This window comes from Dipteris shenzhenensis, chromosome 23, assembly GCF_047967505.1.
Source record: "Dipteris shenzhenensis isolate YYH24624 ecotype China chromosome 23, Dip_SZ_1.0, whole genome shotgun sequence".
Classification (NCBI taxonomy): domain Eukaryota; kingdom Viridiplantae; phylum Streptophyta; class Polypodiopsida; order Gleicheniales; family Dipteridaceae; genus Dipteris; species Dipteris shenzhenensis.
The window spans coordinates 7753229-7768806 of record NC_141618.1 but is presented as its reverse complement, the minus strand read 5'-3'; the positions used below and the strand labels follow the sequence as shown (position 1 = coordinate 7768806).

The following is a 15578-nucleotide window of genomic DNA, read 5'->3' as shown; positions in this document are numbered from 1 at the left end:
GATTTCTCTGCAAAATTGCAAGCAAAACCAAAAGCCACAAATTTTGGAGCAGATTTTGCAAACTGATTGCAATGTCTACAAAAACAAAATACCCCAAATGCAATTTGCAACTATCACCTACAAATGTAACTTACAAAGGTCACCTGCAAATGGCAAGAAAACTGAGAGCACCCAAGTGCGCGCAAAAGCTGCATGAGATAGCTACAGGCACAAAGTTCGAGGCACATTGGAGTTGTGGTAAAACATTATGGACTGTACTACTGTATGGTAATATGTACAGGGCAGGTACGCTATCAGCTATTAATACATTGTACAAATTATGACAGCGTAGGTACGAATGGCAGGTACGGACGACAATATGGCTCCCACGTGTGGTACAGCTGGCGAAGCAAGTACAGACGACAATATGTCTCCCACATGTGGTACAACTAGCAACGCAAGTATGGACGACAGTACGGCTGGCGCAAGTTATACAACGATGCAGTACGGATTAGTGTGTGGCCAACGGACTGCAGTGTACAGCTGACAGAGCAATGTACGGTCGACTTACGGACGGTGCTTGTGCGATCAGCGTATGGAAGGAGCGGCTCGCCATACGGACGGACAGCTTAATCGTCCGTACAGCATACGGACTGACGAGAGCTGTACATACAAAAAGTTATGGGCCGTACAGGCGGGAGGCTGAATCAAACGAAGAAGATGGCGGGCTGGAAGGGCTAGGAGTTGCTTGCTCTAATACCAAAATGAAGGAAACGAAGGATGCAAGAGAGTGACGAAGAGAGCTGCAAACGCCTAAATAGAATAAGATAAAGAGAACATACAAGGAAGAAGGTTGTCACTTACACGAGAGAGAGAGAGCGAGCTACAAACGTCTAAATAAAATAAGATAAAGAGAACATACAAGTTAGGGATCCTAACTGTGGTTAGGGAGAAATACCTCTAATGAGGGAAAAGTGCCCCTAACCCACTTATTGGTCATACATTGGTCACTGCCATGAATTGTGGCGATAATTCCAACAACCAAAGGGCTAAGACAAATGTTTATCCACCCAGGCCTTGCCCTATATGAATGCCTTACATCCAGTGATTTTATGTGGAGCTTCTCTTTACCTACAGTGCTGAGTTGGACTGTGTTATTAATTTCAAGTCCAGAAACTGATATTTTCTTTCCAAAATTACCCAACACGGACATAAATGAAAGACATTAAAGTTGATAGCCACAAAGGTTTAAGTAGCAAGCTCACTAACACTAGAATAAGAAAGTCTATAAATAATTATGCTCTAAACTTCAAGCACAGGAAAGTTCAAAACCTAGAGCACAGTAAACCAGGTTTTATGAGACTTGCAAGGCTAGTGGTTTTTCCCCATCGACGCCTAACAAGTTCCAACACTGTGTGAGCCTTTGGTGCCCTTCTTTTTATCTCCATAGCAACAATGCCGAACAAGAGTATTTGTACGGTTGAGCTGGTAGCATACCTACAAACAAGTCAATCAATGAACCTTAACTCAACCATTCAGCTATACTGATTTCCTTGACTGCTCGCCTAAGCTAGATTGAGATGCTCAATCTTGACCAGAGGTTTGGTTACAAATTAGAAAACTTTGAAGGATGGTTTTGAACAAAATCCCACAAGGCACGTCTTACCAAAAGGATCCACTTATTCCATATGTGAAAGTCTCATTGGCTGATTGTAATAAAGTTGAAACCCTGCATCCACCCGAGTCAAAGATAAAGGATTCAATAAATGGATATATACATGTTCTCTTATTTTAGGAAATCCTAAGCTGCAGAGGAGATCTATCATGCTGATTTGTCAGCGTAGTAACTAGGTCAAAGCCCTGATATCAAACTCCATTCCTTCAGCACACAGCTACTGATCTTCAGCTGAATGAACACTCAATAGAACCGTGTATTCAGGTATAAGCCAATCAAACTGGTTGATAGACAACTTACTTCAAAATCACCAAAAAAAAAAGGCAAAGCCTGGATACTAACAATTCTGTGATCTAGACAAATACAAGGCATGTGATATACTAACTAATACAGTCTATAAACGTGGATATACTCATGACTGGCGTCCCTTCTTTAAGCAATGCACCAAAAAAAAAAAGGTAATACCATTTCATCCTTAAAGCTACTTGCATAATATATTTTGTTTCCTTTGAGGGGACATCTCACATAGCACATGTAGCCCATTGGCTACTAAGGGAAACAACATTTGATCGAGTTGCTACTACAAGGAATCTCCTCTCAGGTACAAGTTCTAAAGTTCAGAGCTAAAGTGCATCTCTGAAACAGTCTTCCTGATCAAATGCTTTTCTAAATGATGGGAAAGTGTCTCAAACTCTTCAAGTTTCCCCTCCTGCAGGCTCTCCTCCCCAGCTGCCTCCTCCCAATGCAGCCCCTACCCCCTGCGCTGCTCTCCTCCTCCCGCTGCTCTCCTCCCCAGCTGCCTCATCTCCCACAGCTAGCAACCACATGACCAACACCTACAGCACCTGTGATCCTTCGACGGAGCTTTCAAGTGTTTGAATCAGCCTTTCCATCCTTAATTGGCGAATGGATCCCCTTCAGCCAGACCTCACTTGCAGCTTTACCTTCGAACCTCACCCCTCGACGTAAAGATGTTCGCTTGCTGGGGAGAGGTTATTTCCACGTAGTCTTTAACATTCTAGAGATTGTGAGCACTTTGCTCAAATAGGGATGTTAGCAATTGGGCCACAGAAAGATCTCTTTGGCTCCCTTCACTTTGGCTTCGACCCATTTTGAAGCAGATAAGCTTGGCACATCCGTCTTCATTAGATTCCCCGGACTTCCTCAAGTTTATCATCAGCTTCTTGGCCTCATTGGTGAGCAATTCGGGGTGGTCACTAAGATCCCCCCCAATCTCTAAATTGCCTTCGACTGCAGTAGAGGAAATCAAGTCAAATGGGGTACCCAAAGTTAGGGTCATTGTTGACCACCCTAACATATCCGATGACAATGTTATGCTTCAGCGCCCAAATGGTTTCTTTTTTCGATAAAGAGTCAAAATTGCGGGCAGATGGGATTAGTGTAGGATCTGTAGGACCTATGGGCACTTTGTTAGGGACTTCCCTGGAAAGAAGAAGAGGCCTAAAAATCCTTGTGGTACAGCTTCTCCTCGACCTTCAGAGTGCCCATCCACGGCAGAGTACTAGTACAGCTCCACCACGAGAGGGTGCTTGTACAGATCCTCAATAGAGTGCTCCTCTGGCATCGACCTCACGCTCTACATGACCAACACCTGTGGCACCTGTGATCCTTCGATGGACTCCAATCTCGGTCTGACCTCCACCTTCATGGAGGGATGTTAGAATATGAGAGTCAGTTTGGTGTGTTTTAGTGTATTCTAGTGTGAGTTCTAGTCCAGTGTGTTCTATGGATGCCACGTGTCATATTGGGAGTTACCCCATATGCATAGGTGTTCATATGTGTGTGTGTGCCCTTATATAAGAGTTGTACTTGTCTAGTGTCAAATCAATCAAGTATCAAGCTACAAGCTCTTTGGTCTACATGTAAGTACTCTCATTTTTGTTCATTGCTCTAGTCATTTCATTTCCATTTCATTATGTCTCCTTTTGAGTATCACTTCCTCTCTCCCTAGCCTACCCTCTCTCTCTCTCTCTCTTTCCACCATGTTCCTTCATGATGGAGTAGAGCCACAAATTGAAAAAGAAAAAGGGGGGGGTCTATAGTATGGTCATAGGTATAAAAGGATTGTGGGGCTAGCTTTTGGTTGGGGTTGAAGAAGTGGAGTTCACCAAGACCTAGGAGAGCCTTAGTTCTCTTTCCATTTTCATAAGAGTGATGGGCTCCTTCAGAGGCTAGACTATTTCTATGTGGGGGAACTAGACCATGTAAACACGAGGTCTTTAATGGCCTCCTTAAGAGGCTAGACCGCTTCTAGGTGGGGGACTGGACCTTGCAAAGGGGAGGTCTTTGATGGCCTCCTTGAGAAGCTAGGCACTTTCAAGGTTGAGGGTTGGACTTTGCAAGGAAGGATATATTTAAAGGGGGGGGTATATGGTCATAGGTAGAAAAGGATCATGGGGCTCGCTTTTGGCTAAGCAGAGTTCACCAAGATCCTTCAGTTTTCTTTCCATTGTCATAAGACAAAGAGGTCTTTGATGGCCTCCATGAGAAGCTATGCCCTTTCTACGTCGAAGGCGGATCTTGCAAGGAGGCATATATTTAATCATTTATTGAATCCTTTGTGTGACTTGGGTGGAGGTAGGGTTTGAGTTGGGTGGATGCAAGGTTTCAACTTTATTACATGAAAAATGTAAGATATATCATTCAACAACACAATTCAACAACACAATAATACAGAGACAAGAGAAAAACATTAATCCAAAAGCCCTCAAAAACAGCTCTTGAGGTGGGAGATGAAGTCAGTCCAAAAATCCCACTACAATGGTACAGCGGTTGCGAGTAATCTCCATCCCAAAAACCCCTCACAAAACCCCACAAGCGGAGAGAATCTCTCAATCCGCAACCCTTTTTCCTTGTACAAAAAATTGCATCAGATAGAAGAGTGTGATGGCAAACCCAGCAAAGGGAAACCAAACTTGTGGAATAACAATTTGCCATCTTCCAACATGAGACCTGGGGGAGCAACAGGGGGCACTCCACACTAGCAAAACCCAAAAAGAAGAAGATGCTGCTGTTGAAGAGGGCGCCACCAAATAAACGGAAAGGGAGCAAGCATGAAGCTCAGGCATTAACTAAGTGAAGTGTCCACCAAGAACCTCCAATGCCTTGACTAGGAGTGGTAAAAACCCTCCATTGTCGCAGCAAGAGCCGATCGAAAAGGAGAAGGGAGGAACAACTTCCAAGCAAATTATAGGAAAGAGGGGCACCGCCGCGCAGAACTCAGCACCGCCCCCATGAAGCAATGGCTAGGGCTCTGAGCGGGTGGCAACAGAACGACGGGGGTTGATAGTTTATTAGAATAAGCCAGTGAGACTTTTGTTGGAATGTGGGGAAGAATAGATGCATTGTGGCAAGAGGAGTGAGAACACAAAAGATATTGCAATGGGTGTTCTATTGATTTGAGAGGGAAGTCCCTCTTTTATAGAAATGGAGAGAGGGTGGCCTAAATCAATGGCACCTCTTCTACATCGAAGGAGGTAGCTCTTAAATCATAGGAACTCGTGAGGGGCCTTGTATTGCATCACCACCTGTGTCATGGCCTATGGCACTAAGTGTGCCTCTTCTACACACAACCATATGACTGCTAGTGGATGCACACATGCACCTAGCAAGCCCTTGATCAAATATATCCCAACAACTTTCACCTATGAAATATGTGGATCCTATTGGTAGGACATTTCTTATGGGATTTTTTGAATAATGGGAAAGCATCTCGAACTCTTGAAGTTTTGAAATAGAGAAATCACACTTACATTGTTGCCTTTCAATACGATAAGAATGATCAATAGGTAAACAGTCTCCCAAACAAACCCTTTTTTGCAATTGAAGGATGGGGAATTGTCAAAAATTTAAAGTTTTACAAAAGAGGAGTGCCCCTTATGTTGTTATCTCTCAATCACATGGATAGCCCTACCAAAGCATGGACCAAGGTGATTGCAATATAGAGAACTTATGTAACTGCAAGAAGACATATATATGGGAAAATTCACATAATAGAACAGATCATCCTTTGAGTATATATACAGCACCCCTCCAATGTGCTCTGGTTGGCTATATTCTATATATGATGCATCTTGATCAGTTTATTTAATGCAAATATTAGAGGTAGTTTGATTTTACAAGAGATACCACCCCAAGCTAAGATAAGGACCTGGGAATATGATCAAACCATGATGACCATTGACATTTAACCAATTTGGATATTCAAAGGCATGAAATATCATTTGAGATGAGTCTTGAATGTGCTCATAGGTGCGAAGAGGAGGGCCCAATTTCTTGAGCCTCAAATGTAGGATAGTGTTAAAGTTTAGGGCATTTTAGGTGTAGAGAGAGAGGGCTTTCTTGTGGGTGTGCCAGCCCAGAGTAAGGAGTAGGCACACATTCTGAAGAAGGACCAGAAACTTGAGAAAGAAAGAAAGAAAGAAAGAAAGAAAGCATGTGATGGAGCATTGGTGCCGGTCAACATGCATGGCCCGCTATGGTCTCTTGGTATGATCAATGGGTCGTGTCTCTGCCTGTGGGTCGTGTCTCTCGTTTAGTGAGCATAGAGGGAAGGTCCCCTAGAATGATCAGTGCCTCAGTCTGCTATGGTGAGTCTCTAGTATCTCTGGCTCGGGTCCTTGCTTCCATTGTCTCTATAAGTCATGTTGATCGGTTCTATCTGGCTTGAAGAACTCAATGATCATGCTCTAAGAGAAGTCAACTAGGTACCCTAATGACACCTATGTGTCCTGAGCAAAGAATCCCTGTGTCGGACGCCCTCATGAATGAAGGCTGCCTTATCTAGGTAGGAAAGGAGACTAGATAGGGGTCCGAATCCATCCATGAAGAGGCAATGATAACGACCTTTGATCTCGTAAGACACAGGGCATCTGAGCACAAAGTGCTCCTCTGACTCGATATCTTGGTGATTGCATAGAGTGCAGATGCGACCCCCTCTGGGTATGGCTTTCGCTCGACCACTCTAAATCCTAGAGATTTCATATTTTGCGACATGAAATCCCATTGTATACTACCAAAAGCTTTAGCAATTTCCACCTGTGCTAGCCCGACGAGGGCCGTGGAGGTCCCGATCCAAAGCCTCGACGAGCCTAATCAGCAGGGAGGGCCTGAGGTTGCCCTTTTCCCTCCTCCTCCCCCTCCCCCTCCTCCTCTTCACTTTCCCCTCCCCCTCCAGGGTTTCCCCCGCCCCCTCCTCCCCCCTCCGCTCCCCCTCCAATGGTCACTCTCACCACCCGCCCCCCGCCCTCTGTCCCCCGTGTCCCGACCTCTCCCTCTCCCGCCGCTCCCCTCTCCGCTTCAGTAGCAGCTTCTTCTGCTTCGACACCCCTGCCATCAAGCAAGGGAACGACGACGCCCCCTTCTGCCTCCTCATCGCAACAACGGGTCCGTTCAGAGAGGGATCTTGAGAGACGAAGCTCGTCCTCCCAGCCAGCAGCTCCCAACCTCCAGCCTGGGTGTCCCTTACCGCGGGACTTCTGGAGGTTAGGACCCTGGAACTATTTGGAGATTCCGGACTCATACCCTCTACCATTGGAGATCATGCTCATGGTCCTTCAGCCCCGCAAGGGGGGTTTGATCAGTGCAGTGGGATCTCAGACACACCCCGTTTGGAGATTTCCGTTTGCCTCCAAAGGGTTGGAGAAGTGGTCCTTGGAGGTGTTTGATGCTATTTTGGGTAATCATCTTATGCTCATGATGGACGAGTGGATGGGACCATAGGGACTAGATCTTTGGTACGCTCCATGGCGCGGAGGTAAACTTTCAGTTGAGCTTCATGCGCGAGGAGCCGGTGTGTGGTTTAGCGACGGGAGTTATCGGATTGCCGATGGAGGCAAAGGTGAACCAGGCAAACTTTTGGCCCCTCCAGACGTGTGTGGATTTGTTTGGGGTGGAAGCCTCCTTCATGATAAAGTGGGCACATAAGATCAGTATTGAGTTGGTATCCACCCTAGTATGACGCCGCACAAACACTGACTACTCGCCCTCCAAACCCCCGGCAAAATCACACAAGTCAGTCTTTCTAGGACAAGCACCCACCCACAGGAGAGCCTTGTTCCCGACTTCCCTGTCCTCATGAGTTGGACCATAGTGAGTTGGAATGTACACGGGCTCCACGACCGTGTCGTAGCCAGCCGCAGTACCTGATGCTCCAGCAAGAGTTGTAGAGGGAAGTGGTAGGGCGAGCAGTGGACATCCTTATGATTCGGGAGCACATGTTTTCAGTAGCAGACATCAGACGACGCCATCACCTTCTTCCAGGGAGAGGTCCAATGGAATGGTCTCCCCCAGTAGGACGGAGCGGAGGGGTTTGCATCTCAATCTCACAGACCTTGGCTCCAGAGGTCTATGATTAGGGCGACCTCATTCCAGGATGGTGGGCAGTTTGGATGGGAGTTCGGACGGGAGAGTCCAGGATTGGAATCCTGAACGTGTATGCCCTAGCGTATAGACAGCATCGCCCGGCCTTTTGGAGGAGGCTGTCAGAGTGTCTTCCGGATGTTGACTCTTGGATTGTTGGAGGGGACTTCAACAACCTGGAGTTTGGGAAAGACAAGCAGGGTGGCGCCTTGTTCTCTAAGATGCCAGCAGCAGAGCGTAGTACCTAGGAGTAGTTCATTTTCATGATCAGTGGCAGAGGACCCATGGAGAGAGCCAGAGTTCAGCAGGACTCCTGGCAGCCTTCTCTTCTCCTTTGGACAGAGGAGACACAATGGATTGCTCGAGAGATTAGATCGCTTCTATGTTGGGGACTGGGCATTACATAGAGGTGGCGCTACCGGGATTCTAGCAGGTACCACGATGTCCGACCACTCTCCAGTGGTACTTCACTTGGATCAGTCCCGCCGAGGTCTCCCCTAGAAAGGAGTCCGCATCCCATAGGACCTCTTGCAGGATGAGGAGATTCAGCACGTTATGGCAAAGATCTGGGAGCACTCAGAGATGGCACCGAGTGAGGGCTGGGCGGCATGGGTTGCCGATGCGATTCAGAGGAGCAGTGTGGAGCTGCAGGCTCACGCCCTCAGGCGGAGGAAGACCCTTCAAGAGCGCGAGCGGGCTTTGAGGAGAGACCTCACCTCCATCGAGAGGCTCAAGGAGCAAGACCCAGTGATAGATTGGAGAGCGCTTGTCTCGAGCTTCAGGACACGAAGCTGCGGTGGGCTGAGTTCTCCTATCATTCCTCCCGGGCCTGATGGGTACAGCAGGGAGATAGGATGACGAAGCAATTCTTTCAGACCACTGGGTCCCGATCGACCGGCACACAGCTATAGCGTCTCCAAGACTCGCAAGGCATCATGCACACTGACCTGCAGGAGATTCTTGACATGACCACCAGTTTTATAGCTAGCTTTTTCAGACAGAGAGGATGACCCTAGCCGGTCTTGTGGCCCGAGAGCTAGTTTGGGATCACATTCCGATAGTACTCTCGCAGGACCTATGCAGCAGACTTGAGGAGCCTTTCACAGATGAGAAGCTCTGGGAAGCCCTCAAGGCTCTCCCAACCCAGAAATGCTCGGGGGAGGATGGCTTGACTTTGGCCTTCTTCCAGAACTTCTGGGAGATTATCTCCACCCCTTTCCGTTTAGCTTGCCAGGAGATTTTCGACATAGGCCCTCAGTCCTTGCGTAGGGGGTGGATTTGTTTGATCCCTAAAGGGGGAGATAGGTCAGATATCCGACAGTGGAGGCCGATCACTTTGCTTGATACTGCATACAAGATCCTCGCCAAGGTCTTTAGTTTGCGGTTACGACCTCATCTTACCGACATCATCCATGACACACAGACTGGGTTTGTCCATGAGCGCAGCATCCTGGACAACATCTTCACATTCTGGGAGGCAGTGGATTGGTCCAGGGAGGAGTCACATCCACTGGCCATCCTTCTCTTGGACTTCGAGAAGGCCTATGACAGGGTGGAGTGGTCTTTCCTTGAGGGCACTATGAGGAGATTGGGTTTCTCAGACTGTTGGGCCAGAGGAGTTTCAGCGCTATACGCAGGGAGCTCTAGTCAGATGATTATCAGAGGACACACAGGCGAGGCCTTTCCTCTCTCTCACTTGGTTAGCCAGGGCTGCCCACTAGCTCCCTTCCTCTTCTTGTTTGTAGCGGAGGCTCTGGGCTACTACTTGAGATCACAAGTGGCGGGTCTCACATGGTTGAGGCTCCCAATCAGACAGGAGGAGGAGCTCCTTGACTCAGAGTTTGCAGATGACACAGCCTTGTATGTTGAGGGCACCACATCGAGTCTAGAGAGAGTCAGAGGCGTCTTGGATATCTATTGTGAGGCCTCGGGGGCACGGATCAACTGGACGAAGTCCATAGGCTTCTTCACGGGCTTTGAGGAGACACAGGAGATCCGTGAGTGGGGGAGTGACTTTGGTTTCAAATGGATACCGTGGGTCCAGACAGCAAGATACCTTGGATGCCAGGTTGGTATTGACATCACAGCAAAGCAGCAGATTGCCCCGGTCCTTGAGAGTGTTCGGCGTAAGCTTCTCTATTGGAGCTCGGCCAAACTCTCCCTCGGAGGTCGCGCCTTAGTGGCAAACCAGGTCCTTCTTGCCACTGCTTGGTATATTGCCTCCTGTTGGTGCTTTCACAGAGGATGCATTGGGCAGCTAAGACGGTTGGTACGGAACTTCCTCTGGGCAGGTTCAGACGGCACGAGGAACACTACGGCCCGAGTAGCTTGGCAGACGGTGATCATGCCGCAGGCACTGGGAGACTTGGGTATCATTGATCCAGAGATGCAGAGCATGGCCCTTCTCGGCAAGTTGGTGGTTCGTGGCCTCACCCCAGGTGCTGAGCCTTGGAAGCTCCTCTTACAGAGAGGGCTTTTGAGGAACACCCCATGCACTGGGGGACAGTGGCAGCCTTCACATAGATGGATCTTCTCAGAGGCGCCCCTTACAGAGAAGGGCTCCCCCCTGATGAGGAGCCTCCACAGGGTTTGGCAGAGACTAGCAGGGGGCCTCATCCGTGCTCCGCCCACATGCAGAGAGGAGTTTGAGCGCTAGCCCCTTATGTGGCACCCAGAGGTCAGAGATCAGGAGGGACGTATGCTTGGGCAGCGGACTCACATTGGCTAGGCACAGTGGGACAGTGGTCCAATAGGGTCTTTTGGTCACTAGAGCAGACTACCTATGGAGGCAGAGGCGAGGCATGACGCCATAGCGCATCTGAGAGGGGCAGGGCAGCGGATGGGCGAGATCGACTTAGCCATTCCTGAGTCCTGGTGGGAAGGACTTCACATTTGGAGAGACAGCAGATGGTTGGGGCAGTTTTCTCGTACTGGTGTTCCCTTGAGGATTTTGATGCAGCGCGGCAACATGCACCCCGGCTTCTTCCGTGTGGGACCTGGAGGCTTGCTTCAGCCCCTCACTGGGAGTGACCCTGAGATGGATGGGAGTCTTGATGGGATACACTGGCAGAGGATCAGAGTGGTAGGACGCTTGGGGAAGGAGTGGCACATTGATCCCAGTATCTCAGAGCAGGACGTCTCTGGCTATGGGAGGGTAGACCCCTGAGGGAGGTCCAGTGGCACCCGGGAGAGTGGTTCTGGCCCTCCATGGGCGGCCTAGCTGAGATGATAGATTTCTTTTCCTACACCACACAGATTGGCAGGAGACTTCAGATGGACTTGTCGAGGTGGACTCCCTCGAGGGAAAGACACTAGGTGACCCAGAGAGTGCCCTGGGATGTTCGCTCCAGGTTTTGGATGCGGTTGTGGTCCACAGCTTGCGGCCGAGGAAGATTTCATACTTCTTCTGGCTGGCAGCGGCAGTGCTACTGCTGCTCAAATGGTGTCCTGGAGACTATCCCGCATTGCCTATGGAGCTCTCGGTGCGCAGCGAGAATCTGGATGCGAGCCCTCAAAATCATGACACACATGCAGAGTTTACACAGAGATTACACCTGGGGGATGGTGGCTTGGTTGACAGAGGGAGGACACGCGTTTTAGATTGATGAGATCTCCCCAGCCTACCGGATACAGGGTCAGAGCATTCAGAGGATTGCACTCCACAAGGCAGCAGTCCCCCCTGACATCCTAGCTCCTCCTCCTAGGGAGGACAGTGTTTGGGAGGTGGTAGCCAGTATCACAGCATGGAACATTTGGCTGGCTCGGTGCAGTCTTGTGATGGGAGAGCACCCGGTTCCACCCTCGGCTACCTTGGTTGCCATCTGACAGGATATCATTTACACTCTACGGTCAACCTGGGAGCGTGGGACTCCAGGCTCCAGGGCAACTATTGAGAAGCGTGCTCGTTTCTGCAAGGCTTGGCCTGCAGGTGTTTTCTACATCTTTACTCCACGAGGGATTCGCTGGCTGTATAGTCCCCCCACTTGGCTGTTAGCCCAGGTTTCAGAGATCCCCTAGGCAGTGAGCTGGGCTTCTTTGGAACAGGCTGGTTTTCCTTTCAGCCTTTTCCGGTTTTTTCATACTCAGCACCTTCGGGGCTGCTCACGGACTGCATCTATACGCTGGTTCTGAGGGCTCTCTCTTCCCCTTTCTCTCCTATTTGGTTTCTGGGTCCTGTGTACTCTTTCCATTGCCAGAATCTCCCTTCTTTTCTTGAAATATAGTTCATCTTGGAACTTTTACTGGTTTTTTGCTCTTTTTCTTCTACAGAACTTGTATTTTCTTCTCTCTAAATCCCTAAATCTCTCTTTCCCCTTCTTCTCCTTGCAAATACACTATTTTCTTCTTCTTTGTGGGCTGTTTTTTGGGACTGTTTTTTCTCTATTATCACTTTACAGGTACCCCCCTTTTTGGGTTCCATCTTCTTCAGAGACATGGCTGAATACTCTTATGAAAAAACTTTTCAAAAGGATCGATCGATTCAATGCAAAAAGCAAAAGCAGGCTGAGGGTCAGCATGACCCAGTGCATGATTCTGTTGGAGCACAACTGGTTTATGATGTCATGCATGAAGGATTTGCAGACACAAGGAAAGAGTGGAAAGACTCTGCTCCATCGGTTGGTCTCATGGTTCAAGTGGATGAAATTGTGGATCCAGTTAGACAATATGCCAAAAATGCAGTTATTTTATTTTTCCCAGGTCGGATGCCACTTGCTGCAGAGGTAGGCAACTGGTTGACCCGCACACTGGCTGGCTCGTTTGTTCGGAAGGTACGCTATGCAGCTAGAGGTTTTTTTGAGGTCATTATGGTAGATGAGATTCACAGGCAAATGCTTTTGGAATATTCGCCACTCTTTTTTGGGCAGCAAATGGTGCACGTTTTGCCATGGTCTCCCACAAGGGATTTTCAGGCTTTGGTCCAACACAGATGTCCGGTCTGGGTTGAAGTTATAGACTTCCCGCAATGCATGGTTTCACTCTTGCCTAAAATTGCAGCAACTTTAGGCAAAGTGGTTTGCCCACCGCGGCCTAACAGCAACTCTAATCGATTTTGCATTCTCTGGGATACTGATAATCCCACACTAGAGTCTTATTTAGTCACGGTGAACAATGTTGACATGGGAAGTGCATTTTATAAATTGAAATGGGGATTATTTGCAGGGGCTTGCTTTGAATGTAAAAAATTTGGGCACATGGCTTCGTAGTGTCCAATGAGTCAGCATAAAATGCCTCCTGCCACTTTGCCTGTGTTCAGCTGCCCAATAAGGATGCTCTTGCCTCTATTGGGAATAAAAATAAAGGTAATAGATAGTTTTTTGTGAATCAGGATAAAGGCAAAGCTCTAGTGGTTTCAAATGGGACTGCTTCTTCCCCTTCGCTTCCTGCTATTCAACCCTCAGCTAAAGGACCAAAAAACTCCAATTGATGGGTGGCAAAGTCCAAGAAAAGTTATTTTTGTTCGACGACTTCCACCCCCTCGCACTTGGAATGGTGCATCTTCTAGTGGAAACTCTCCAGAGGTCAATTCAGGAATTGGGATCACATGGGCTGCAGTGACAGCTAGCAGAATCCTCTTCCCTGAAGAAGAGGCTGCTGCTTTGTTGTCTACTCCTCAGGCGGATGTTTATTCTCAGGGAAGAGGCCTTGACCCTGAGGTAGAAATGCAGGGTTGACATCCTGAAGGTTGCTGCTGTACATAGCTGTTTCTCTCCTATAACGTTCAGGGGATGTGTGACAGTAGGAAATGGAAATCTGTGTGGCTGTATATCAATAGATTTCAGCCTGATATAGTGGCATTACAAGAACACAATCAACATGTCTATGCAGGAAAGACAGGTCATTAATGTGGCTATGATCTCTTCTATGCTGGGGAGCACTCTTTCTTAGATGTAGTCTTTCTGATTAAGCATGAGCTTCAGCCAGTTATTGCTTTAAATGACAATCAAGGCAGATGGATTATTCTTCAATGCATCATTCAAGGCGAGGTGTTTGAATTTGCTTCTGTTTATGCACCTCAATCTTCTCGAGATAGAAGTGCAATTTGGGATGCCATGCAACAATATCCATGGAGATATCATGCCTTTATATGTGGGGATTTCAATAATGCTCCGCAACAGGGTGACAATACATTAGGGAATACTCATATGTTAACCCCTAAAAGGCATACATGGTCTCAATTATTGATGCATCTTGATTTGGTTGATCTTTGGAAGGAATTGCAGCCTTTGTCACCAGGATACACTTTCCAACATAATGCTCTTTCTTCTTATTAGGCACGTCTGGATCGTTGGTATAGTGTAGCTCTGCAACAAAATGATGATTTTACATGCAAAATGTGGATTGACTACACCTTTGTGCATTCAGATCATGCACCGTTATGGTTGAGGTTATCTTTTTATGATATGCCAGATGATAGATTGCCTCAAAGGCGATATCTGATTGTCAACAATAGCTATTTGCAGCATGTTGTTTTCAAGGCAATGGTTACTGAAGCATATCAATCTCTGTCTTCTCAGAGCCACTTTGATATTGATAATGCATGGGATTCTTTTGTTAAGTTGTAATTAGAGGTTATGGCAAGTCTTACATGAAGACTTTGAGGGAAACTGTTGCTCAGGCCAAATTGACTTGTCAAGACCTCACTGAACTCTGTCATCTTCATCCCTTGTCCTTGCATGAGCAAACAACACTATGCCAAACTAAACATTGTCTTCAAATCAATGATCACAAGAAACTGGCTAAATGGGAGACTAGAGCAAGACAAAGAGCTTTTAGAGATAAAGGCTGCTCTTCCAAACAATTTTTTAAAAGCTTGCATTAGAAGAGATTAAAAACAAACGTTTGCAGGGTGCTTCTACCTGATGGTTCATGGACTACATCATGGTCACAGCTTGCTTCTGTTTGTGTACATCATTTCTCTCAGCAGTTTGGTTCTGCAGATCCTCCCTCGCAGTAGGTTTTGTCTACAATAAATTTACTTTTGCAGCATGTTTCTCTTATTATTTCCACTACTCAAGCTTTGGAATTGGAGGAACCTTTTACTGAGAGGGAATTATCAGATGCAATCAAACCCTGTGGTAGATGGAAATCTCCATGATGGGATGGTCTTACAGTTGAGTTTTTTCTAGAATATTGGCCTCTTTTGAAGCATACAGTGCTGCATATGGTGAACTCTGCTTGGCAAAATCAGAAAATGCCAGACACATGGAAGAGAGGTCTTGTTAAACCCCTTCCAAAAAAGCAAATTTGTGAATCTTTGGCTGATTGGAGACCTATCACGCTTATGCCAGTCATTTACAAATTTACTACCAAAATGATTATTGATCGACTAAAAGGCTATTTACATGATGCGTTGCATCCTGCGCAATATGGTTTTGTTCCTCGTAGGCATATCATAGATAACATTGCTAATGCTTATATTGGAATAAAATATGCCAAATATATGCAGCAGGATATTTTGCTATTGCAAGTTGATATTACCAAAGCTTTTGATACTATTAAGTGGGACTTTATATCATCAACTATGCAGGCCTTGGGATTTGGC

The 15578-nt window shown here is 47.2% G+C and overlaps 1 protein-coding gene across 3 annotated transcripts in view; it reads right to left on the bottom strand.

The window, feature by feature from the left end:
• LOC147886941 (urea-proton symporter DUR3-like) overlaps window positions 1–15578 on the bottom strand; it is a 96663-nt gene that overhangs the window by 53683 nt on the left and 27402 nt on the right. For all 3 annotated transcript variants that reach the window (XM_087394449.1, XM_087394451.1, XM_087394450.1), the window contains exons 4-5: window positions 1646–1708; window positions 1347–1476 (exon numbers count right to left, since the gene is read on the bottom strand). In XM_087394449.1, coding sequence (XP_087250575.1) covers window positions 1347–1476; window positions 1646–1708 — 193 coding nt within the window. The remainder of the gene's footprint in view (window positions 1–1346; window positions 1477–1645; window positions 1709–15578) is intronic.